Raw genomic sequence first — 26874 nt, 5'->3', positions numbered from 1 at the left:
ATTTCCCCCTTTTTAGTATCTTTTTCTTTTGGTGGGGGTGGTGGTGGCACAGCTATGGAACATAGAAGTTAAAAAGAGTAACATTATACTAGTGCTAAAAGTTATAAAAACAGAAATAACGGCATGGGTGTTCCCCTTCTCTGATCCCAATTTTAAGCACGTTCACTTTAATGAAAGGCTGGTTACCGGCTGGTGAGCATAAAGTGAAATGCCGTGGTCAGTGTCCTTCAGTGCCGCTTTGCCAGCACATATAATTTTACATCTTTCAGTTTATGATGCAATCTGTTTTTATACCTTAGCATATTCTTAGCATAAGCAGTTGCCTCTGTTTGCAATTTTAATAATGTGAAACATTTGGTCAGCTACCGCTCACCAGAACCGTTTCCTGTTGATTTAATGATAAATTGGTGTTATACAATAGTTTAGATGTGGTTTTAAGTTTTAGTTGAGCGGCTGTTTTAGTTTTTTTTTCTTGAAGAATGCATGCAAATACTTAACTTATGCAAAAGTCTTTGGTTCTTTCAACAAGATGCAACATAGAATGGAATTACCTGGAAAAACTCAGCAGGTCTGGCAGCATCGGCGGAGAAGAAAAGAGTTGACGTTTCGAGTCCTCATGACCCTTCGACATTGTTTTTGTTTTGGATTCCCAGCATCCGCAGTTTTTTTGTTTTTATTTTTGCAACATAGAATACTTGATTTAAAATCTAGAGATGTTTCTGCATTGTATAATTCAAGAAACCTATTTGTAAATGATTGTGAATGATGCTGTATTAGATGAGTATTGATAAGGTTTTATGTAGAGTTGTAAAACTGGGGTAGTGAGGTTCCAAATACAGTACCAGTGTCTGGAAATGCTGCTGTGTGTGGAACTGCCATTGAAAATCAGTTTCCCTTTTGTCATTTAATTGATGTGGCATGAAAATTATAAATTAAACAGTTGCAGGACAGTGCAGCTTCTCCTGATTTACCGTAACAGCTTTAAAGTGTGGCTTTCACTATTGTATAATTCACATTAATCCGTGATACTGCAAAAATAAGGTATCTTGGTGAGGATGGATTTGATGGGTGACTGGACTTACTTGGGGGAAGGTTATGAGTAGTTGAGTCTTGATCAAGCTGAACTTTAAGGAAGATGGGGTATTGCATAGCAGACCTTTGCAATATTTTGCACTACTTGAGTATCAATTTGAACTCTAACCTGAAGTATAATTTCAAATATTGAGCATGACACCAAATTGGGTGGTTTAGTTAATGCGGAGACAGACTGTGACAATATACAGAAACACTTGCAAAATGGCATGTAATTGGCAAATGAAATTCACTGTAGATAAGTGAGGTGGTATATTTTGGTGGGAAGAATAAGGAGGTTACATATTCCTGGGAAAGTATATGCAGTGCCTACATTGGATACATGAGCATAGGGATCTATGCGTACGTATACGCAAATCAATAAAGATATTGATACAAAACAAAAATAAAAAGACCTGGAAAAAGTCAGGTCTGACAGCATCTGTGGAGAGGAACACAGTTAACGTTTCGAGTTCGTATGACTCTTCAACAGAACTAAGTAAAAATAGAAAAGAGGTGAAATATAAGCTGGTTTAAGGGGGGTGGGGAGTAGAGCTGGATAGAGGGCCAGTGATAGGTGGAGATAGCCAAAAGGACAAAGAGGTGTTGAAGGTGATGATATTATCTAAGGAATGTGCTAATTAAGGGTAGAAAGCAGGACGAGCAAGGTACAGATAGTCCTAGTGGGAGTGGGGTGAAGGAATCAAAATAGGCTAAAAGGTAGACTTAAAACAATGGATGGAAATACATTTAAAAATAATGGAAATAGGTGGGAAAAGAAAAATCTATAAAAATTATTGAGAGGGGAAGCAATGCTTGTCCTGCTTTCTACCCTTAATTAGCACATTCACATGATTTACTTTAGATTTTGCCTGTGGCCAGAAGAACAGGATCAGCAGTAAGGGGACTCGGTGTTTGGTTGGAGGAAATTTTGGCTCTTCCACATTTCGGATGTCACAGTACCTCTGTCTTATGCCAGTGAGGCTAAGAGAAATAGGAGTGAAGAGCTGGGAATTGTCAGCTTGCATATAGTAGCTGACCCCATGCCCAAATTGCAGCATATAGAGGAGGAGAAGGAGGTAAAGATAATCCAGGAAGACTGGGATAAAACCAGTTGATTCTATGGGGGACATGAAGAGATGTTATTGCTGTACTAAATGGTTGTTATAGAAGGCGACAGTGGTTGCAGTGTTCAGTGCTTATTAAACAGTTACTTTCATAAGCTGAATTATAAGTTACATTGCTGAAATCAACTTTCTTGTGATATTGGACTACATGATGTGCCTAGTGTATCAAGTTTTGAATTAGGGTAATTTATGGCATTTGGTTTATCTTTTGGTTTAAACCATTAGTGTCGGATTGGTAATATTCTCACCTCTGCAATATTTGTGGTTTCAAGCTCCGCTCCAGAACTTTGGTATTCTCTGACATCACAAAAATGAATTATCACATTGCTGTTTCTGGGAGCTTGCTGTGCACAAGTTGGCTGTCGCATTGTCTGCATGACAACAGACTACACTTCAAAAGTACTTCATTGGCTATAAGGAGCCCGGAGGTTGTGAAAGATGCCATATAAATGAGTTTTTACTTGCAAGTCTTTCTAATCTTTCTCACTTTGTGAATGAGGTCCTATATTAGCAACTTGGCGCAATATGTTCACCTGTGTTGATGGGCACTTGGGGAATGGAGTTGACAGATTGAAATTTGGTCAGGATTTGTCATTAAAGCTGGGGCACCAAGATATAAAGTAGGAATATGGAACAGTAACTATTGAAATTTATTAAGGAAACTGTTACTCCAATCAAAAATGAAGAATTCTCACACTCCCAAAAGGACCACAGAGGAATACCCTTTCTTCTGTCCTTCTGGGCAGTACTTAGTTTTTAGTGCTGTGAAAAGGCTCCTCTTGTATCTAAAACACCAGTATACCACATTAACAGACTTACTTATCCAAGCTCTGTGACTTGATTTTTTTTTGTAACCTTTTAAAGAGCAGTTGAACTTACAAAGGAACATCTTGCTGCATTTTGAGAGTCTGATCGTTTCCAATTTACTGTTGTGTAGTAACCTGAGATTTCATTTAGTTCCCTATCTTATTTCAGCATATACAAACTGCTTTGTCTTTGTGTCATGATCCAATACAAGGCGTCGGCTAATTTTGTTTTGGTTTTTTTTGGCTATTCTACTTGAAATGTGTTGCTGCATAAATGGTGTTCCAAAATGCTACTGGTTTGAAACCAATAGTTAATACAGGATTTTTTTCTTTTGTGTAATTTCCAAGTTAACTTGTGCATTTAGAAAACAAAACTGGATTCTTGCAATGTATTCCTTCAAAGCTAGCTTGATCCAATTTGATGCTGGGATCTTGTGTGGCTGCCTGGGTTCAAACACTTTTGTAAGTAGAACTTTTTTTTCAGGGGTGGGTGGGTGGTGGTGGAAATGTGACCATTTTCAAAAAAAAGTCATTTAAGTTCCACTTTTAAAAATTGAAAAGTGTATTTTTTGAAATATCTGCTAGTAGAATCTAACCCACGTCACAATGAGTGTTAATTTCAGGTTTGATCAGTGCTAGTACTTTGGATAATGCCAGTGGGTTACAGAGGAATGTTTAGTATCTGTCACTGTTCCTAACAACTATTCTAATTGCTTGCAATTTTGGATTAAAGACAAGTTCCTTGTGCCAGTTCTAAAAGTTTATCTAGTGATTAAGTGAGCCATATATACCAGGAAAGGTACAGATTAGATCTATCATCTAAGTTGAGTTAGGTTAGTATGGCCAGGGCAATGGGAAAAGAATTATAATTAGTCAACATACCCCTTGATTTAAGGGAGAAAAAAAATCAAGCAAGGTTCTCGTGACAGAACATTGTCTGCTCTCTCGTGCTGGAGTGAGTGTGTAGACTTTGGGTGAAGAGAGGATGTGTTCATGAAGGCGTGGTGTTAAAATGAAGAATAAATAGACCTTTTAAAAATCTATTAATGCATGGCAAGCAGAGTAAATGACTGAAGAGGATATAAGCTGAACTTGTCTATAACATGGAGTATCTCTGCAAAGACAGTTGAAATTTTATTTGAAATTTGAAGTGTTTTAGCAAGAGCCAAGTTTCAGTCCACAGAAGGTGGATACAACATTGCTGTATCTATTTACGTTGAACAAAGAAGTCCATAGGTTTTACTTCCTGAATCATGAGAATAAAATCTTTCCTTGAGTTTGCTTTATTGTTAGCTTGTCTGGTCAGTGCACCACGTGTGAACAGTTGTGTTTTTAATCTTTGCACTAGCAGCTACTATAAGCTGATATTGATAATGATGTCCTAATGCCCTTTCTAGGTCCATTTCATCATGGATAGTGAGGAAAGCCCAGAACCAGCAACTGCGGAAGAAAAAGTTGTATATTGGAAAGAACTGGCTCTGAAATATAAGAAGAGGTTTGTATTGCTTGCATGTATTAGAGTTCATCTAATTTTATACCTGTCTTGATTGTTGAACTGTGAATGATTCTTCATGGCTGGCTTGTATTTTCTCAAGTGTACAGTAGGTAAGCTATAGTACATTGTGGGGCAAAGTTGGCTATTTTCTGGACTCTCTGAACTGGACTGGATGTCGTTTCCAGTACTTTAGTGGCAGTTACTGAGGAAAAAAGTTGAAGAACTTTATTTTATGGATTCTATGAGCCAAAAGATTTCATCTCTTTGTTGAAGAATTATGTGGAGGCACAGATAAGATAGTCCATTTTACTGCGTTAGTATTAAATAGCCTCTGGGCTAATCGTGCCACCAGTGTGCTTTTGGAAAAGGAAATTTGTTGACTTTGGTGTTTTCTTTTAGTATCTAGATACTTCTCTGGCGATCATTTCAATGTTCTGGAAATGATTGCCTCTCGCACTGTTACTTCACATTCACCACTAACAGTTGATATTGAATCAGGCAAGAAATGTGTTTGCATATGCTTGTCTATGTGTGTACCTTTGAGTGTAAATGCATCTGTTCAGGTATATGTGTCTGGCTTAGTGTATCTGCGTGTGAAGATACTTGTGAGGCTTAAGTGGTTGTTGGTATGCTTTGGTGTGCATGTGCATTCCTATGCATGTATTGGGTTTATGATATTCCTAAAGTCTCCATATCCCAGGGAAGGGCAAATAAATATCAAAATGTAATATAATTGACAGGTTTCCAATTTTCCTGTCTGCAGTGGTCCATTGTTAAACCACATTTACAGCAGACATCAGATTTGAGCCTCATCTGAGCAGTTTGCTTGGCTACGTGGAAAGCAGCAGATTTAGGGATGGTTGAAATCTGGTTAGCTGGTGTACGAAGCATGACATGGTTTGACCTAAGAGTGAAAACTAGATAGCGATCAAGGTTGAAGGAAAAGAGTTGGGAAACCTATTGGCAGATTTGGAGTCACATGTTTAATTGAAGAGCAGACATGTGTTTGAAGTTGGTATATTCACAAGAAAAATGGCAAAAATGTGTTTATTTGTAGTATTTATGCTGAAATTGCTGACTTGAAGAGTTGAAGCTTGCAGAATAAGTAGATCGAATGAGCAGCAAAGATTGAAGTGTAGCGTTCAGTTTAAGTTAGTGGTGTACAGTCACTTGCTAGCATGTTTCATCAGTAGGTGTATCACTGCCCGTGACATCTGATGATGAAAGTTGAATTTTTATATATGGTTTACTCTGTATTTGGTGTCCCTTAATGGGACAGATACACAAATTACATAGGAGTCTTGATTCTGCTGTATGATTTGTTGTGGAACTGGTGATATTTGTGGAGTTTAAATATGCATGAAAACATTTATTTTTGCCTTCATGGTGAGATTTACTTGGAGGAATGTTTTTTACACTGCCTTGAGGGCCATATTAAGTTGTGTGGATATGGCATGTTCAATGCATTTTTGCTATTTCTGTTGCAAGCCTACTGTTGAATTTGTATGGGCTCTCGTGAATACTTCTTTCTGCTTATTGGGACTGTATCACATCTAGAATTTATTGTTCTGCCTCCATGAGTTTTAAAACTTCAGTTAGCAAATGTAACAATTTTAATTGTCATTAATATAAACAAACTGAATTGTGATTGTTGAACAGTAATTTAAAAACAGATCCTGAAAGCCAATGGTAAATAAAGCAATGTAACTTACTCAGTTGACTAGGTGGAGCAGCCTTTGTCATAGGCTATTTTTAAGGTTGTTTTTCAATTATACAGTCATGCCTGTTTAGTTGCAATTCACTTAATTGCAATCCCTTTTTTTTTTAGATAACCAATTCCAAAGTTCTATTTTCTTCCTATACTTCTAATTGTGAAAAAATAATTTTATTGGAATTCCTGCATGTGTGGCATGTAGATCTCCCACTTTAACCAGAACTGTCGCTGTTGAGCCTGAGGATTCCATCTCTTAATCTGATTGTGCTCTGTAGTTAGTGTGGCTTAAGTACCTGTTTGACTTGTTTTCCACTTGATAATGTTGTATGGGGAAGAGAGGTAGTAAGATGTTATGTTATACCGCTTTTTTCCCCCTCGCTGTAAGGTATGAAATTTAGGCAAATAGATGCTGCTATACACTAGACCTGCTTTAATTTTTGCTCCTTCCCACTTTTTAGAAATTCCTGATTGATTGCAATTTGTAAAGTTATCCCAAGTGGTTGCAGTTAAGTGGGTTCTATAGTACTTTCAGTTGCTTAGTACAGAACCTGAGTATTGCTGAAAAGAGAGATACCTTGCACTCATTAGGACAACTGCAAGAATGTCAAATTTCAAACTAACACAATTTGTGCTACAGGGGAAAGGGTGCTGGCTGGTTGGTGTGCTGACTCTGGCCGAGGAGTTGCCATGGAGAAAACAATGGGGAACCTTCGGCTCTCCAAGCTTCACTGGTAATTTTAAAAAGGCACAAGGCTTCAACATATTCCTTTTCTTTGCAGAGAAGGCGTCCCTATGTATGAATGCATATCATTTCTACAAGCATAAATGAGCCATGTTACAAGCTTGACTGATTATCTTGAATTGGATGTTATTGTAGCTGTTGGCACAATGAGGATTGTTCAGCAAGTGCTGTCACATCTAACAGTAGGCGTTTTGTTTTGGGTTTTGCAAACACCGGCTGGTTGAGTACGGTCTATACTCCGCCTATTATGAACAACCAAAGAAACGTGCTGTTTGATTCGACCAAACGCTGGAGCATATTGCCTGCTTTACCTGGCATCGCACAGGCACTGAAATTCATACAGGAGGTATGTGGTAAACAGAGCATCTTCTTGGACTGACGGCAACATCCTGTTAGTGGAAAGTATCACTTGAGTTGCAGTGTGAAATGGCTTACTTAACCTGTTCTTCAAATTTTAAGATACTTTTCTTTCCAGGGTAATTTGAGGTACACTGGGCACTTTTTCAGGTTCTTTGGCCCATTTGCAGTTTGCATGATCAAACAGTGATCTGATCAGGATCGCCACTCCCACAATTTAGCCAATGATGCGCTCTATTTCTGCATAAGCTTGCAAGATGAACAAATGGCTAAGACCTATTTACAAGGTCAATCTTATAGTGCGTGCAGCTCAATCTTATAGTGCGTGCAGCTCAATCTTATAGTGCGTGCAGCTCAATCTTATAGTGCGTGCAGCTCAATCTTATAGTGCGTGCAGCTCAATCTTATAGTGCGTGCAGTCAATCTTATAGTGCGTGGAACTATGTGAATACCAATTTGTATGTTGACCAGTTAAGGTAGACTTGCAGTAGACAGTAGTGGAGAACCCATTAGCGGATTTCTTTGGGAATGCATAAGACTGCTGCATCTCAAAAATAAATTTGAGCACAGGATGGAGCATCCATACATATGACTGCAGGTTCAAAGATCGTGAATGTATTATCTATGTATTTGATTCCATCAAAAACGCGTCTCATGGAAACTGACAAAAATGTTAGCTAGTGCTGAACCTAGAGGGGTCCCCATGGTTATACCATCTAGTTGGACATATGTAGTATCATTAAAAATGAACTCTAGCCATTTGCTCATGGTGCAAACATGGCGCAGAAATAGAGAGCATCAAAACTATTCTGCGGGATAAGGCTTCACTGATCAGATCATTGTTCACTGGGTATCGAGCGTACTTACAAATGGGCCAAAGGCTGCCACTTTTGGACCCTGCCATCCTAGGGTAACAAGGTAGAGCTTCTCAAATTTGAAAAACGGTTAAGGGAGCCATTTCACACTGCTGCTATACGAATAGTATTTTCCATGAACAGGATGCTGTCCAAAGTACAGCCTGGAGGAGTTTCAGGGAACTTTAGCAAAACTGGGGTCAATGGGAATTGGGTGGTGGTGGCGGCGGTGGTGGCGGCGGCGGCGGTGGTGGTGGTGGCGGCGGCGAAGGCGGCGGCGGTTCCACTGGTTAGAGTCACACCTGGCAGGAAGGAAGATGATTGTAAGGACCGACCATCTTCAGCTGCTTCATTCAATTACGTTACCATCGCTGAATCCCCCACTATCAACATCCATTTTGGGGGGGTGGGTGGTTAAGAAGGGCCAGAAACTGAACTGGACTAGCCATATAAAAACTATAGCTACAAGAACAGGTCAGAGGCTAGGAATCCTGCAGCAAGTAACTCACCTCCTGACTCCCCAAAGCCTATCCACCATCTTCAAGACACAAGTCAGGAATGTGATGGAATACTCCCCACTTGCCTGGATGAGTGCAGCTCCAATGACACTCAGGAAGCTTGACACCATCCAGGACAAAACAGCCCACTTGATTGGCACCCCATTCACAAACATTAACTCCCTCCACCACCAACGCACAGTGGCAGCAGTGTGTACCATCTGTAAGATGTAATGCAACAATTCACCAAGCCTCCTTAGACAGCACCTTCCAAACCCATGACCACTAACATATAGAAGAACAAGAGCTGCAGAGATGTAGGAACACCACCGCCTGGATGTTCCCCTCCAAGCCACTCACTATCCTGACTTGGAACTATATCATCATCATTTCTTCACTGTCGCTAGGTTAAAATCCTAGAACTCCCTCCCTAACCATATACTGTAGGTGTACTACACCACACATACTGCAGCAGTTCAAGAAGGCAGCTCACCACTTAAAGGCAATTAGGGATGGGCAATAAATGCTGGCCTAGCCAGCAATGCCCACACCCCATAAATTAATTTTAAAAATGCTCTGCCTACACACAACTGAGCAACATTGTGTATGAATTCCAGTGCTGTTGTGATGCCAGGTGTGTAGACTATACGTCCCAGCAATTGGCTGATTGAATCAAACAGCATGTTCCTTTGGTTGTTTGTAATAGGCAGAGTACAGGGCATACTCAACAAGCCCACGCTAGCAAAACCCAAAACAAAACGTCTACTGTTAAGATGTGATTCTGCAGTTGGGCAGCATTTGCTGAACAATCCTGGGTGTGCTAATAACTACACTAACAACCAAGTCAGTTTAATCAGCCGAGCTCATTATGTGGCTCATTTACACTTGCTGGAAGCAACGTACATTCATATGAAGGGACCTGTTCTCTGCAAACAATAGGAATATGTTCAAACTTTGCACCTTTTTTGAATTACATGGGAGCTTGGGGAGTCTATAGTTCCCTGTTGCTTTCTCCAGGGCAATGCTTCGGCCAATCAGAATTTATTTGCCAACCAAGCAGCATGCTTTTTTCCTAGAGTATAAATTGTTGTGACAATTCAAAATTTGTTATTCTTACATTTGTCCTGATGAGTTCAAGACAGCAAGCTCTACTGTACCTTGAATTCAGATTTTTTTGAAGCTGTTTGTCAACTTTTCTGAGTTTTCTATGTTGACATGTTTATGCCTACAAGACAATAATGTGGAGAAAGCTTTGAGTGGTTGGCCTAATATGATCTTTGTCTCAGTATTTATTTATTCTGTGAACCACACTCCAACCTACGGTATTCCACAGAATACGTAACGGGTGGAGTTTAGTTTGTGATTGTGTTTGGAAAGGTGACTTTTTTCTGCGCACTGGTGCATGGAGCCCCTAGTGATCAAATCACATGATTTGAATGGGAATGATATCAGATTTTATTTTACTGCACATTACATGGAAATGCTGTATTTGTCAGTGTTGAACCAAAGTGCATTTAGAAAAAAAAGTTCAAAATTCTAAAGTTGCTTTTCCTGAGTATAACGTAAGTTTATTTTGTCAGTTCAATAGCAATGATACAAAATAATTTGCTTCAGAGTATCCTATTTTTAGCTAGTTGCCAGAAACCCTGGTGTATGGTTACGTTGTTTTTGCTTGTTTAGTTGTGACTATTTCCTGAGTGCTTCTACATCAGCAGTGCCTTGTTGACCAATTTGCTGCTTTCCTTTTTAAAAAAAAACTTGCAATTAATTTACTGCTGAAATGGTAGCCATGGTCTCGCCACCGTTGTAATTGATATCAAGCTAATTTTACGTTGTGTGAGACTGAGTTAATAACTCTAAAATCTGAACTGTGGAGCTCTCAGCCAGCTATATGTAAATATAAAGTTGCTTACTATTGTAAGGGTTAGTTTTTTTTCAGATACAGTGGACCAGCAACCTTGAAATAATTTCCACAGAAGTTCAGACTGAATTGTCATAGAATCGTAAAATGATCTCAGCACCAAAAAATCCATTTGACCCATCGAGCACATGCTCTCTACAAGAGCAATCCAGTTAGACTGCAATATTACTTACAGAACCATTGATCACTTAGATGTTGCTAAAGCATTTTTGTGAAAAATTTTGACCAGTAGTCCTGGACTGCAAGTGGATTCTGTGTTCTGTTCAAGTCAACACAAACTGAAAGCCCAAAGTGCCCCCAAGACCTTTGTAGTGTTTAATGTAAAAAGCTATTTGTGAAGTAAACAGTTCAAAAACCATGAAAATCTGAATGCAGGCAACATTATTAGTGTTCCTAAATGTTTAAAATGTGTGTGTATATGTCCATTCCCAGTTCTGCATGAGAAGCTATCAGAATAAAATAATTAAAGTAAACACCTAAAACACACATACCTGTGTAATTAAGAAAAGTATAACTTTTGGTTGTAGGTGCTACTAGCATTTAATAAGCACAGTAAATTCCAGCATACACAGGAATTATTCTAAGTTAATTTAAAGTAATTAAATTAATAATGTCAGAAACAATGGCAGGACAGGTATTATGTTGTAGCTGTGGAATGTGACAGCTTTTGGACACCAAGGTGATCCAGGAAAGTGTAAGCAGCTAGAGGAATTCTGGATCAGGATTGTTGATCTGGAAGCCGAAATGCAGACACTGAGCAACATAAGGGAGTGGGAGAAATACCTGGACACTTTGTTCACACCTCTTCGAATAGGGTTGTCTGTTTTGGTCAGCAATGACGGACTGGAGGATGTGACCGTGAATGAGGCAGGTGAAGGGACTGAGCAGGCAGTAGTGGAGGAGCCCCAGACTTTGCAATTGTCAAACAGCTTTGAGGTGCTAACAACCTGTGCGGATGAAAGTGAGGTTCTGAAAGTGGATGAGCAGGCTGGCCGTGGTACCTTGGTGCAGGAAGCCTTTCAAGTGGGAAGAGCAAACAAGAATGTAACGGTAGTAGGGGATAGTAGAGTGAGGGGGTTTGACACTTCTCCGCAGCAAAGAGTGAGAGTCCAGACAGCTGTGTTGCCTGCCTGATGCCAGGGTTTGGGACATCTGCTCAGGGCTGGAGAGGAACTTGAAGTGAGAGGAGGAGGATCCAGTTGCCACGGTCCATGTAAGTACCAACGACATAGGACTGGGAAAGAGGTTCTGCATAGTCAGTATGAGGAACTAGGCACCAAATTAAGAAGCAGGACCTCAAAGATAATCTCTGGATTATTACCTGAGCTGCCTGCAAATTGGTATAGGATAAATAAGATTAGTGACATGAATGCATGGCTTAAAGACTGGTGTGGAAGAAGTGAGTTTTGATTCGTCGAGTTCTAGGAAAAGTGGGGCTGTACTGTTGGGACGGTCCACACCTGAACCATGCTGGGACTGGTGTTCTTGCAAGCTGTATAACTAGGGAAGTAAAGAGGGTTTTAAACTAAATGGTGGGGGCAAGTGGTCGAATGTTGGAAGATGTGGTAAATCAAGTGATAGAGACAAGGCAAAGAGAGGACAGGATTAATGTGGGAAATGATAGATGGACCATAATGGGAAGGGACAGAGTGTACAAATCTAAGAGTAAATCAGATAAGGCTGTAGGTTACAAAAATAATAAAAGGACAAAACTTAAGGCTCTATATCTGAATACACATAGCATTCGCAACAAAACAGGTGAAAGTGCAAATTGAGATAAACAAATATGATCTTATAGCCATTGCAGAGAATGGCTGCAGGATGACCAATAGTCAGGGCCTGACTATTGAAGGGCATGTGACATTTAGGAAGGACAGGCAAAGGCGGAGGAGTGGCTCTGTTAATTAAAGATGATATTAACACAATAGAGAGGTTTGACCTAAGTTCAGGAAACCAGGTTGTAGAAACAATTTGGGTAGAGATGAGGAACAGTAAAGGCTAGAAGTCACTTGTGGGAGTGGTGTACAGGCCCCCTAGCAGCATCCACACGGTAGGATAGGGTATCAAAGAAGAAATAATGGGGAGCTTGTCAGAAGGGTACACCAATACTAAATTACTTTAATCTACATGTAGACTGAAAAAAAATCAGGTGGGCAAAGGCAGCCTAGATGAGGAATTCATAGAATGTTTTTAGGATAGTTTCTTAGAACAACATGTTCTGGCACCAGCCTGTTGTTCACCAATGAGATAGGACTAATAAATGACCTCAGTGAAGGTGCCTCTAGGTAGCAGTAATCATAACATTGAATTTTACATTCAGTTTGAGGGAGAAAAGAGTGGGTCTAAGACTAATATTTTAAACTGAAATAAGAGCAATTATGAGGGTGTGAAAGCAGAGCTAGTGAAAGTGAACTGGCAATTTGGGTTAAGGGATAGGTCAATAGAGATGCATTGGCATTTAAGGGAATATTTCAGAATACACAAAATAGATACATTCCAACGAGAGAAAAATTTCAAAGGGAGGATCCACAATCCTTGGTTAACTAAAAAAAGTTAAAGATAGTATAAGTTTCAAACTTAAAGAAAAAGCATATTAGCAAAGATGGGTGGCAGGTCAGATGATTAGACAGAATATCAAAAATGAATGACTGAAAGATTAATAAGGAGGGGAAAATTTAGAGTATGAGAGAAAGCTAGCTAGAAATATAAAAGTTTATAGATATTTTTAAAAAGAAAATAGTTAAAGTGAGTGTTGGTCCCATTGAAAGTGAGTCTGGGGAATTAATAATGGAAAATTAGATGGAAGATGAATTGAACAGGTATTTTGCATCAGCTTTCACTATAGAGGATACTTGTAACATTCAAGAAATAGCTGTAAATCAGGAATTGGAAGAGAAGGAGGATCTGAGGAAAATTACAATCAACAGGGAAATGATACTTAGCAAATTATTAGAACTGTGGGTTGACAAATCCCTGGGTCCTGATGGACTTCATCCTAGGGTCTTAAAGGTGGCTTGTGAGATACTTGATGCATTGGTTTTAATCTTCTAAAATTTGCTAGATTCGGGGAAGGATCCATTGGATTCGAAAAAGGCTAATGTAACCCCTTTGTTCAAAAAGGGAGGGAGATGGAGAGCAGGAAATTATAGGCCAGTTAGCTTAACATCTGTCATAAGGAAAATGTTAGTTGTTATTAGATATTACATCAGGGCACTTGAATAAATTCAAGGTGTTCAGGCAGAATTGACCTGGTTTTGTGAAAGAGAAATAATTTTTAACCAATTTATTGGTGTCCTTTGAAGAAGTAATGTGCTGTGGATGAAGGGGAACCAGTAGGTGTTGTGTACTTAGATTTTCAGAAGGCATTTGATAAGGTGCCACATCAAAGGTTATTGCAGAAAATAACAGCTCATGGTGTAGAGGGTAACATATTGGCATGGATAGAAGATTGGCTAGTTAACAGGACACCGAGTAGTCTTAAATGGCTCATTTTCTGATTGGCAGGATGTGATGAGTGGTGTGCCACAGGTATCAATCAGTGCTGTGGCTTCAATGTTTTACCATTAATATAAATGATTTGGATGAAGAAATCAATGGGATGGTTGCTGAATTTGCTGATGATACAAAGATAGATAGGAAAGTAAGTTTTGAAGAAAACATAAGGAGGCTACAGAACGATATAGATAGGTGCGTGGGCAAAGATCTGGCAAATGGAGTTATAATTTGAGAAAATGAAATTGTTCTTTTTGGCAGGACGAATACAAAAGAAGCATATTATTATCTAATTGGTGTGAGTTTGCAGAGCTGTAAGATGCAGAGGGATATGGGTATCCTAGTGTAAGAGTTGCAAAAGGGTTAGTATGCAGGTACAGCAAGTAATTAGGAAAGCAAATAGTGTTATCGTGTATTGCCAGGAGAGATGAATACAAAAGTAGGGAGGTTATGCTTCACTTATACAGGGCATTGGTGAGACCACATCTGGAGTACTGTGTACAGTATCGATTCTGCCTGAACACCTTGAATTTATTCAAGTGCCCTGTTATTTCGAATAATAACTTCCTTATTTAAGGAAGGATGCAAATTGCATTGGAAGCAGTTCAGGGAAGGTTTACTAGACAGATACTGGAATGGGCAAGTGGGCTTATGAGGAAAAGCTGGACAGATAAGCTTGTATCCTCTCTAGAGTTTAGAAGAGTAAAGCAACTTGATTGAAACATAAGATCCTGAAGGGACTTGACAGGGTAGATTGAAAAGGATGTTGCTTCTTGTGGAAGAATCTAGAGCTAGGGGTCACTGTTTAAAAATGACAGATGAAGAAAAATATTTTGAGCTTCATGAGTCTTTGGAACTCTGTTCCTCAAAAGAGAGTGGAGGCAGAATCTTTGAATATTTTTAAGGCAGAGGTAGATAGTTCTTGATGCGCAAAGGGGTGAAAGGTTATCAGGGGTAGGCGAGAATGTGGAGTTGAGGTTAAAATCAGATTAGCCATGAATTTATTGAATGGTGGAGCAGGCTCGAAGGGCTGAGTGGTCCAATTCTCATTTGTACGTATGTAAGCTATCACAGCATTATCAAATAAGTTAGTTTATTTTCTAAAAATTATTAGTTAACATTATAGTCTAATTAAACAGTTTACTTCATGGCCCTGCTCCCACCCTACCTCTACAGCTCCTGTGTCCAAGCTGCCCAAGTGCTCCTATGCTTTGGCCTGAAGCAGCTGCTGTATTGGTGAAAGATCCTTCAAAACTCTTCTCTTAAATCTAATCATCTTACCACGCATCCTGCCTTTGAAACCTTACTTCAATTCTTTTTAACTGCTTGCAGTCACTTCTCTTGTATCATGGCTGCTTAGCATCTTACAAACCCACAACTGCTGCTATCTAGATGGACAAGGGCAGAAGACACATGGGAACACCACCTGGAAGTTCCCCTCCAAGCCACTCACCATAATGCTACCTTAAATGAACATAGGACTTGGGAGCAGGAGTAGGCCATTGAGCCCTTTGGGCCTGCTTCACCCTTGAATAAGATGATGGCTGATCTGGTTGTGAATCAGCTCCAGCACCACCCCCCCCCCCACCAACCCCCACCTCCCCCTGCCTCCCTGCCACATAACCCTTGACTTCCTTGTCAATCAAAAACCTGTCAAACTCTGCCTTGAGTAAATTCAATGGCCCAGCCTCCACTGCTCTCTGGGGAAGAGAATTCCACATACCAACAACCCTTTGGGAGAAACAAATTCTTTTCATCTCCGTTTTAAACTGTGTCCCAGTGATGCAGGGGATGCTTTTATCATTTAAAAGGTAATCCAAGAAACTTTTGCAGCGCTAATTTACAGTAATTATTCAACCAATGAATTTGGTCCGAGAACTTACATCTTGGATTTGTCCAGACACATGCCTTCTCATTTTAATCTTGGTTTAAATCTATTCCTACAAAGTTGTACAATACTTTAGCTGAAGGCCGTGTTTTCACTTCAAATCACTATCAAGCAGCCTTTAGTATGAAAATTTAAGTTATGGGTCATTATTTTTCGAGCATACTTATTTTTATCTTTAGTAATTACCATTAAACATTATCCAGACTACTATATTTCATAACTTAGTCTGCAGTCTTTACTGTTCATTTTAAAATACTTTTCTGAAATTTTAATTACCATTAGTCACAGTTCCTTTTCTATCCTTTGTCCAAGTCACTGAAAATGATGACACATTTCTGTAGCTTTAGCTATAATGCAGTCACATGAATCATGTGATAGCAGACATGATTTGTGCAATCAACTTTGCTAGCATTTTGTTTAACTGACCTCAACAAGCTAACACAGCACAGTTCAGTCGAGCATTAGTGACGTTAGAGTTTTTCCACTTCTACTGTATATAATGGACTTCAGTACTGATTCCATAATTTCAACTTGCTACAAATAGTGACTACTGGGCTCTGAGTGAACTGTATAGCCTGCAATAAAAATATTTAGTCCTGAATTTCTTGGTTTCTGATTTAACTTATAGAGCACTACTAAGCTATTGGGTATGTTCACTTTCTTATTTTTTTCCATGATGATCATGAGATCTGTGGGAAGGGTTTTTAAAGCCGCCTAGTTTTCCCCAAATGTAAAATATGTAAAGAACAACAAAATGGCAATTGTCAATTAAAGTTGTTTACTTGTAAAGCTTATTGTCTGCCATATGTTAATGTAACACTGGTGGAGGCAGGCTATAATATCACTTTTGTCAGGAACCATTATTTACTGTCTCTGATCTGTCACACCGGCGAACATTCAATTTTGGATGCGCAGAAATTTCCTCCAACTTGGATAGTCGGAAAACTAAAGCCATTGTCTTTGCTCCACACTGCAAACTCTGTATCCTGGCCAACATTTCCATCACTGAGAATTGTCTGAAGCTGCTTCAGATGTGTGCAACCTTGATGCTGTTTGGCACCCTAGATGAGCTTCTGACCACACATCCACTTCATCACCAAGACCGCTTGCTTCCACCTCTGCAGCATTGTCTGATTCTGATTCTGCCTCAGCTCACTGCTAAAACGCTCATCCGTGTCATTGTTATCTCTAGACTTACTATTCCAATCCTTCCTTGGCCAGCCTTCTATCTTCCAACCTTTTGTACGCTTGTACTCATCAAAAACTCTGCTGCTTGTATCCTAATTCACTCCAAGTTTCGTTGATGCATCACCCTTATGCTTGCTGTTCTTCACTGGTTTCTGGTCCGACACTGCCTCAGTTTCAAAATCCTCATCCTTGTTTTCAAATCCCTCCATGTCTTGTCTGGCCCTAATTGTAAACTCTTCCAGCCCTGCAAGCCTTCAAGCTCTCTACTTTCCTCCAATTCCAGTTTCTTGTACACCCCGCATTTTAAGCGCCCCAGAATTGGCAACCGTTCGTTTTCAGCTGCATTGGTGCTAATCTCTGCAATTTCCTCCCTAAATCATTCTGCCACTGTACTTCTCTGCTGGTCTACACTGCTTTCCTTTAAAATGTGCCTCCTTGACCAAGTTTTTGATCATCTGTTCTGACACTTCCTCCTGTGACTTAGTGTCAAAAAAAATTTCATTGATAGTCCCTCTTGTTAAGCCCCTTGGGATGTTTTGCTTTAGTGAAGATGTTATATAAATACAAATTGGTGTTATGCTTTCAGAGTTTTGGCAGAGAATGTTTGCATATATGTACATTTTTTTTAGATTTGCAAGTTAATTGACTAGTTACCATTTCTCCCTCTGCATGGTACATTGGATAGAAACGAGGAGCGTGTCAGCCAAGAGAACATGGTTCAGAATTAACTTTTTGGCTTGTGCTGGATAAGTTTGACATTCTAATGAATAGATACCAATATTTTTTTTCAGTTTAAGTAACATTTTCAAATCAATCTGTTGTTAGCATCTCGACATGCTAACAATTTATAGGTGTTCATGAATAACTAGTTGAAGATGACATTCAAACCAATGGTGTCTTTTACTGCTAGAGAAATATAGAAAATGGCGTTGAGGTTGCCATTTCATCTTTTAAGCTTTTTGTTTGAGAGATTCAGGAGTTATTGCCTAGCAAAGCCATCTTACATTTTCAAAATGAACTGTTATTGTGTGGATCATATAATAAAAGCTTGCCAGACTTCTATTTAATGAGTGGAAGGATGATTCTAGTGCATAGCACAGTGACCTGTAGCTAAGGTAGAAAGGTGACGTTTGGGGCAAAACTACTGCTGCTTTAACCTACAGTAGCTACTAGCTTTCTTTACCCTCAAAATATCTGAGAAACCAGCAGACATAATTAGATCATTAAATGTCATCTAAAAGCCTTGTCACATAAGATTGCAAACCTGACAATTATCGATTTGTTAAATGCTGTTTCTCGGTCACTTAACTGTTGATATTCCAACTGTCTCCTTGTGCCATTTGGGCTGTCAGACTATGCTGACACCTCCGATATGTTTACACTGGGGACAGTCTGTGTGGTATAGGTATAGCCACAGTACTGTTCCGGAGTGCCAGGATTTTGACCCAGTGGCAATGGCAATAAAGTTCCAAGTCAGGATAGTGTGTGAATTGAAGGTGAACTTGCAGGTGTTGGTGCCTTTGTTCGCCTGCTACCTTTGTTCTTCTAGGCAGCTGAAGCTGTGGGTTTGAAGTCTTGTCCTGTTGCTGCAGTGCATCTTGTAGAACAAGGGATGCCTAACTGCTATCCTTGTTGAATCACTCAACTTGGACACCAGCTGGAAATTAAAATGTCAAAGTCTTATGGCTTGCTCCACGCCAGGATCTAGGTACCCATCAGAAGTTTATTTGTCCAGTCTGCTGCCATTTGTGTAATTATTTATTTGGCACAGTATATTTTGCATTGCATTCAGAAGTTTGTTTTCAATCTTTACTGCTAAAAATGAAACAACAAAACATTTTTGTGACCTATTTGAATCTCTTTTTCAGTTTTCAGGAAACACGTGAAGAGCTGGAAGAGTTCCAAGAGGGAAGCAGGGAGCTTGAAGCTGAATTGGAAGCACAGTTGGAGCAGGCAGAGCACAGAAATAGAGATTTAGTTTCTGACAACCAAAGACTAAAACTTGATTTGGAGTTATTAAAGGTAAGAATACTGAAAAGCTGATTTTTTTTTCAACAGTTTAAGCCGGCATCTACAATATCCCTCGTACAAACGTTTAAAATGAAGCTAGGTTGTAATGTTTGAGCATTCCATACAGCGATTCTAAATCATGAACAAATAGTTTTCCAAGTCTGCTTTTGGGAACAGGAGTACCACCAATGATATAAGAACCAAGTGTCCCCAGTCAGTGTTGTTCAAAACATTGTACTTGGTCTCCCCGTAGCACTTTTTTTGTTGTTGAATATGATGCACAAATTTACTTTCCTGTTTTTCAGCCTTTCCTTTTATTGTTTTCTGTACTTGACACCACCAGTTGCACTGATTCTCTCCTTGCCAAAAGATATCTTTTTGAGGAATTTCTTTTCACCTTTTGTTGATCACTTGTTCTCCTGTTGTGTTATATGATTCTACCAGGCTTTAGATAAATGTATGGCAGTGGATGCTGGTATTTGAGCTGTGATTGTTCTCTGCGTCTTGCACAGTCATGCTGCTTGCTTGACCACACCCATTATTGGATATCACTCCCCACTCCATACCCAGTATAACCTTTGTGGAAAAACTTGGTCCTATTGAAGCTGGTGAATCAGCAAAACTCACTGCGGGCCATGCTAATGACAGTTCACCCAACGTTGGGGGTGATAAAAGAACTACAGATAGTCGAATTGAAAAAAGGAAAGAGCAACTTGTTCCATGTGTATGAAAGCTGATGGCCCAAAAACATTCCCCACTCGCCACATTTTGCGCTATTCTTGTCCAACCTGTTTGTGGGCTCTGTTTTGAATTGCCTTCCAGGAGGTACACCAGGGTGAGAGTAGAGTTCCTCCTTACAGACAGTTACCTAAGTTCCACTTTACATCTCTCCCTCTTGGTATAGGCAGTCTAGGAAGTTTTTCTGTGAAATCTTGGATGCAAACTGAGACCTTGCAAGCTTCAGGATTATATTCCAAATACGGAAAACAAAATCAAAATTGATATTTTTAAAAATGTAGTTTGCTTGATTTAAATTTATTGTGCTAAAATGTGCAAATAGATTGAATGCACCCCTTCTAATGAAATGTTACGTACTTAAAGTTGTTCATGTAGGTATGTGATTCTGCAGGCTTGTAAAACAACTTCATGTGTTCTACTAAGTGGACAAAGAGTAGTTTTCTGCAACATATTTTCTAATAACTACCTGAAGCCACATTTCAAATCTTTGAGCTAAATTTGAACTGTAATATGATAGGTCAAAAATATTAAGGAATCTCATTTCACGATGGGTTAGATTTTCCAGGGAAGAATGGGCAATGCTGATAAAGAACTGTTCATTGTCACTAACTCTCTGAAACTGACTACCCCAAAGCTGACAATCATTGAAATTAGGGAAAATTTCAACTTTCCTGCTCCCATGTTGCTGTTTAAAAACCTTATTTTAAAAGTTGTATCTTCTTCAAACAGATGCAACTGTTTTCAATAACAATGTGATTAGTAACATTTGATGAACTGGTGCTAAAAAAAAATTATAATCGCAGAGTGCTGTTGTTAAATGATTAATTAGTAGATTTTTGGAGTTAATTCTTTTCAATTTTTATAAAATGTTTTTCAGAATATTTTAACTTCTACCTTCACCCTATCTGCATGTCCTAATCTTTTAATTTGTACTAAGTAAAAGAAAAAAAAAATTAAATTATTTTATTATACTGCTCTTTGTTTCCTGTTTGGGTGTCTCTGAAAGTCCTTAAATGTGATTGGCTGCTTGGACAGCCTGATGACATCACTGCAGCTCCACGCTCGGAATTCCCTAGCAAAGAAAGCTGCAATCAGTTACTGTACCACCGTACGGTCCTAGAGGTGAAATGCTTGCCAGAGGGATCTTTTGATCTCTTGGCAAAACTTACCACGAGGTCATCGGTGCGTGTTCTTACTTCCTGCTCTGTGCAAAATTTCCCCCACTGTGAATGGTTCAATTTTATACTGCATTAAATGCTGTGAAACAATTACTGTCAACGATTATAAAACTCTAAAACAAAAACAGAATTACCTGGAAAAACTCAGCAGGTCTGGCAGCATCGGCGGAGAAGAAAAGAGTTGACGTTTCGAGTCCTCATGACCCTTCGACAGAACTTGAGTTCGAGTCCAGGAAAGAGCTGAAATATAAGCTGGTTTAAGGTGTGTGTGTGGGGGGCGGAGAGATAGAGAGACAGAGAGGTGGAGGGGGTTGGTGTGGTTGTAGCGACAAACAAGCAGTGATAGAAGCAGAATATCAAAAGATGTCAACAACAATAGTACAATAGAACACATAGGTGTTAAAGATAAAGTTGGTGATATTATCTAAACGAATGTGCTAATTAAGAATGGATGGTAGGGCACTCAAGGTATAGCTCTAGTGGGTTTTTTTTTATTTTATATAATGGAAATAGGTGGGAAAAGGAAAATCTTTATAATTTATTGGGAAAAAAAAAAGAGAAGGGGGAAACAGAAAGGGGGTGAGGATGGGGGAGGGGACTCACGACCTAAAGTTGTTGAATTCAATATTCAGTCCGGAAGGCTGTAAAGTCCCTAGTCGGAAGATGAGGTGTTGTTCCTCCAGTTTGCGTTGGGCTTCACTGGAACAATGCAGCAAGCCAAGGACAGACATGTGGGCAAGAGAGCAGGGTGGAGTGTTAAAATGGCAAGCGACAGGGAGGTTTGGGTCATTCTTGCGGACAGACCGCAGGTGTTCTGCAAAGCGGTCGCCCAGTTTACGTTTGGTCTCTCCAATGTAGAGGAGACCACATTGGGAGCAACGAATGCAGTAGACTAAGTTGGGGGAAATGCAAGTGAAATGCTGCTTCACTTGAAAGGAGTGTTTGGGTCCTTGGACGGTGAGGAGAGAGGAAGTGAAGGGGCAGGTGTTGCATCTTTTGCGTGGGCAAGGGGTTGTGCCATAGGAGGGGGTTGAGGAGTAGGGGGGTGATGGAGGAGTGGACCAGGGTGTCCCGGAGGGAGCGATCCCTACGGAATGCCGATAAGGGGGGTGAAGGGAAGATGTGTTTGGTAGTGGCATCATGCTGGAGTTGGCGGAAATGGCGGAGGATGATCCTTTGAATGCGGAGGCTGGTGGGGTGATAAGTGAGGACAAGGGGGACCCTATCATGTTTCTGGGAGGGAGGAGAAGGAGTGAGGGCGGATGCGCGGGAGATGGGCCGGACACGGTTGAGGGCCCTGTCAACGACCGTGGGTGGAAAACCTCGGTTAAGGAAGAAGGAGGACATGTCAGAGGAACTGTTTTTGAATGTAGCATCATCGGAACAGATGCGACGGAGGCGAAGGAACTGAGAGAATGGGATGGAGTCCTTACAGGAAGTGGGGTGTGAGGAGCTGTAGTCGAGATAGCTGTGGGTGTCGGTGGGTTTGTAATGGATATTGGTGGACAGTCTATCACCAGAGATTGAGACAGAGAGGTCAAGGAAGGGAAGGGAAGTGTCAGAGATGGACCACGTGAAAATGATGGAGGGGTGGAGATTGGAAGCAAAATTAATAAATTTTTCCAAGTCCTGACGAGAGCATGAAGCAGCACCGAAATAATCATCGATGTACCGGAGAAAGAGTTGTGGAAGGGGGCCGGAGTAGGACTGCAACAAGGAATGTTCCACATACCCCATAAAGAGACAGGCATAGCTGGGGCCCATGCGGGTACCCATAGCCACACCTTTTATTTGGAGGAAGTGAGAGGAGTTGAAGGAGAAATTGTTCAGCGTGAGAACAAGTTCAGCCAGACGGAGGAGAGTAGTGGTGGATGGGGATTGTTCGGGCCTCTGTTCGAGGAAGAAGCTAAGGGCCCTCAGACCATCCTGGTGGGGGATGGAGGTGTAGAGGGATTGGACGTCCATGGTGAAGAGGAAGCGGTAGGGGCCAGGGAACTGGAAATTGTTGATGTGACGTAAGGTGTCAGAGGAATCACGGATGTAGGTGGGAAGGGACTGGACAAGGGGAGAGAGAAGGGAGTCAAGATAACGAGAAATGAGTTCTGTGGGGCAGGAGCAAGCTGAGACGATCGGTCTACCGGGGCAGTTCTGTTTGTGGATTTTGGGTAGGAGATAGAAGCGGGCCGTCCGAGGTTGGGCAACTATCAGGTTGGAAGCTGTGGGAGGGAGATCCCCAGAGGAGATGAGGTCAGTGACAGTCCTGGAAACAATGGCTTGATGTTCAGTGGTGGGGTCATGGTCCAGGGAGAGGTAGGAGGAAGTGTCTGCGAGTTGACGCTCAGCCTCCGCGTGGTAGAGGTCAGTGCGCCAGACAACAACAGCACCACCCTTGTCAGCGGGTTTGATGACAATGTCAGGGTTGGACCTGAGAGAATGGAGTGCAGTAAGTTCAGAGAGAGACAGGTTAGAATGGGTGAGAGGAGCAGAGAAATTGAGACGACTAATGTCGCGCCGACAGTTCTCAATGAAAAGATCGAGAGAAGGTAAGAATCCAGAGGGAGGGGTCCAGGTGGAGGGAGAATATTGAAGATGGGTAAAAGGATCCGTTGAACTGGGAGAGGACTCCTGCCCAAAGAAGTGAGCCCGGAGACGAAGACGGCGGAAGAAGAGTTCAGTATCATGCCGAGCCCGAAATTCATTGAGGTGAGGGCGTAAGGGTATGAAACTAAGTCCTTTGCTGAGCACTGAACGTTCAGCATCGGAGAGGGGAAGGTCAGGGGGTATAGTGAATACACGGCTGGGGTTGGGATTGGAAGATGGGGTGGGGACGGAGGGACAGGCAGGGGTGGAGGGTCCTAGATGGGTGTTGGTGTCGATGAGTTGTTGGAGCTTGCGTTCCTTAGCACTTGAGAGAAAGAGAAAAAGTTTCTTGTTGAGGCGTCGGATGAGCCGAAGGATAAAATGAAACTGGGGGCACGCGCAGCTTTGAAAAAGGGTACGGCGGTGCTGCTGGAGGGAGAGGTCGAGTGTGTTCATATGGCGGCGCATGGCACTGAGAGTGGATTTCAGAATGTGACGGGAACAGCAGTCCGAGAAACGTTTTATGTCCCGGAGATACCTGTAATCCTGGGTGGGTTCGAAACATGAGGGGTGGAATTTCAGTTGAAATCCATGTGGGGTAAGTCGGAGACGGAGACAGTCACTGAGAAAGGAGATATGGCTGTGAAAGCGGGTTTTAGTAAACACCTTGTCAAACACTAGGAGAGAAATGGAAAGCAATGAAGGTGAACAAGGCAACAGAGAAATCCGGAAATCTTGTCGCAGAGAGGAACAGAACTTCTTCAAGGAGGTAGGCATTTCTTGAAGAGCAGTGGCAGTCAATTAAACACAGAGATAAAAACAAAAAAACTGCGGATGCTGGAAATCCAAAACAAAAACAGAATTACCTGGAAAAACTCAGCAGGTCTGGCAGCATCGGCGGAGAAGAAAAGAGTTGACGTTTCGAGTCCTCATGACCCTTCGACAGAACTTGAGTTCGAGTCCAGGAAAGAGCTGAAATATAAGCTGGTTTAAGGTGTGTGTGTGGGGGGCGGAGAGATAGAGAGACAGAGAGGTGGAGGGGGTTGGTGTGGTTGTAGCGACAAACAAGCAGTGATAGAAGCAGAATATCAAAAGATGTCAACAACAATAGTACAATAGAACACATAGGTGTTAAAGATAAAGTTGGTGATATTATCTAAACGAATGTGCTAATTAAGAATGGATGGTAGGGCACTCAAGGTATAGCTCTAGTGGGTTTTTTTTTTATTTTATATAATGGAAATAGGTGGGAAAAGGAAAATCTTTATAATTTATTGGGAAAAAAAAAAAGAGAAGGGGGAAACAGAAAGGGGGTGAGGATGGGGGAGGGGACTCACGACCTAAAGTTGTTGAATTCAATATTCAGTCCGGAAGGCTGTAAAGTCCCTAGTCGGAAGATGAGGTGTTGTTCCTCCAGTTTGCGTTGGGCTTCACTGGAACAATGCAGCAAGCCAAGGACAGACATGTGGGCAAGAGAGCAGGGTGGAGTGTTAAAATGGCAAGCGACAGGGAGGTTTGGGTCATTCTTGCGGACAGACCGCAGGTGTTCTGCAAAGCGGTCGCCCAGTTTACGTTTGGTCTCTCCAATGTAGAGGAGACCACATTGGGAGCAACGAATGCAGTAGACTAAGTTGGGGGAAATGCAAGTGAAATGCTGCTTCACTTGAAAGGAGTGTTTGGGTCCTTGGACGGTGAGGAGAGAGGAAGTGAAGGGGCAGGTGTTGCATCTTTTGCGTGGGCAAGGGGTTGTGCCATAGGAGGGGGTTGAGGAGTAGGGGGTGATGGAGGAGTGGACCAGGGTGTCCCGGAGGGAGCGATCCCTACGGAATGCCGATAAGGGGGGTGAAGGGAAGATGTGTTTGGTAGTGGCATCATGCTGGAGTTGGCGGAAATGGCGGAGGATGATCCTTTGAATGCGGAGGCTGGTGGGGTGATAAGTGAGGACAAGGGGGACCCTATCATGTTTCTGGGAGGGAGGAGAAGGAGTGAGGGCGGATGCGCGGGAGATGGGCCGGACACGGTTGAGGGCCCTGTCAACGACCGTGGGTGGAAAACCTCGGTTAAGGAAGAAGGAGGACATGTCAGAGGAACTGTTTTTGAATGTAGCATCATCGGAACAGATGTGACGGAGGCGAAGGAACTGAGAGAATGGGATGGAGTCCTTACAGGAAGTGGGGTGTGAGGAGCTGTAGTCGAGATAGCTGTGGGTGTCGGTGGGTTTGTAATGGATATTGGTGGACAGTCTATCACCAGAGATTGAGACAGAGAGGTCAAGGAAGGGAAGGGAAGTGTCAGAGATGGACCACGTGAAAATGATGGAGGGGTGGAGATTGGAAGCAAAATTAATAAATTTTTCCAAGTCCTGACGAGAGCATGAAGCAGCACCGAAATAATCATCGATGTACCGGAGAAAGAGTTGTGGAAGGGGGCCGGAGTAGGACTGCAACAAGGAATGTTCCACATACCCCATAAAGAGACAGGCATAGCTGGGGCCCATGCGGGTACCCATAGCCACACCTTTTATTTGGAGGAAGTGAGAGGAGTTGAAGGAGAAATTGTTCAGCGTGAGAACAAGTTCAGCCAGACGGAGGAGAGTAGTGGTGGATGGGGATTGTTCGGGCCTCTGTTCGAGGAAGAAGCTAAGGGCCCTCAGACCATCCTGGTGGGGGATGGAGGTGTAGAGGGATTGGACGTCCATGGTGAAGAGGAAGCGGTAGGGGCCAGGGAACTGGAAATTGTTGATGTGACGTAAGGTGTCAGAGGAATCACGGATGTAGGTGGGAAGGGACTGGACAAGGGGAGAGAGAAGGGAGTCAAGATAACGAGAAATGAGTTCTGTGGGGCAGGAGCAAGCTGAGACGATCGGTCTACCGGGGCAGTTCTGTTTGTGGATTTTGGGTAGGAGATAGAAGCGGGCCGTCCGAGGTTGGGCAACTATCAGGTTGGAAGCTGTGGGAGGGAGATCCCCAGAGGAGATGAGGTCAGTGACAGTCCTGGAAACAATGGCTTGATGTTCAGTGGTGGGGTCATGGTCCAGGGAGAGGTAGGAGGAAGTGTCTGCGAGTTGACGCTCAGCCTCCGCGTGGTAGAGGTCAGTGCGCCAGACAACAACAGCACCACCCTTGTCAGCGGGTTTGATGACAATGTCAGGGTTGGACCTGAGAGAATGGAGTGCAGTAAGTTCAGAGAGAGACAGGTTAGAATGGGTGAGAGGAG

At 41.7% G+C, this 26874-nt stretch overlaps 1 protein-coding gene across 4 annotated transcripts in view; it reads left to right on the top strand.

The window, feature by feature from the left end:
* LOC121293876 (nuclear distribution protein nudE-like 1) overlaps positions 1–26874 on the top strand; it is a 63237-nt gene that overhangs the window by 13125 nt on the left and 23238 nt on the right. For all 4 annotated transcript variants that reach the window (XM_041217303.1, XM_041217306.1, XM_041217305.1 and 1 more), the window contains exons 2-3: positions 4402–4499; positions 19021–19174. In XM_041217303.1, coding sequence (XP_041073237.1) covers positions 4402–4499; positions 19021–19174 — 252 coding nt within the window. The remainder of the gene's footprint in view (positions 1–4401; positions 4500–19020; positions 19175–26874) is intronic.

Source organism: Carcharodon carcharias, chromosome 22, assembly GCF_017639515.1.
Source record: "Carcharodon carcharias isolate sCarCar2 chromosome 22, sCarCar2.pri, whole genome shotgun sequence".
NCBI lineage: Eukaryota > Metazoa > Chordata > Chondrichthyes > Lamniformes > Lamnidae > Carcharodon > Carcharodon carcharias.
Note: the sequence above shows the minus strand (reverse complement) of the source record. Positions and strands in the feature narration are given on the sequence as shown.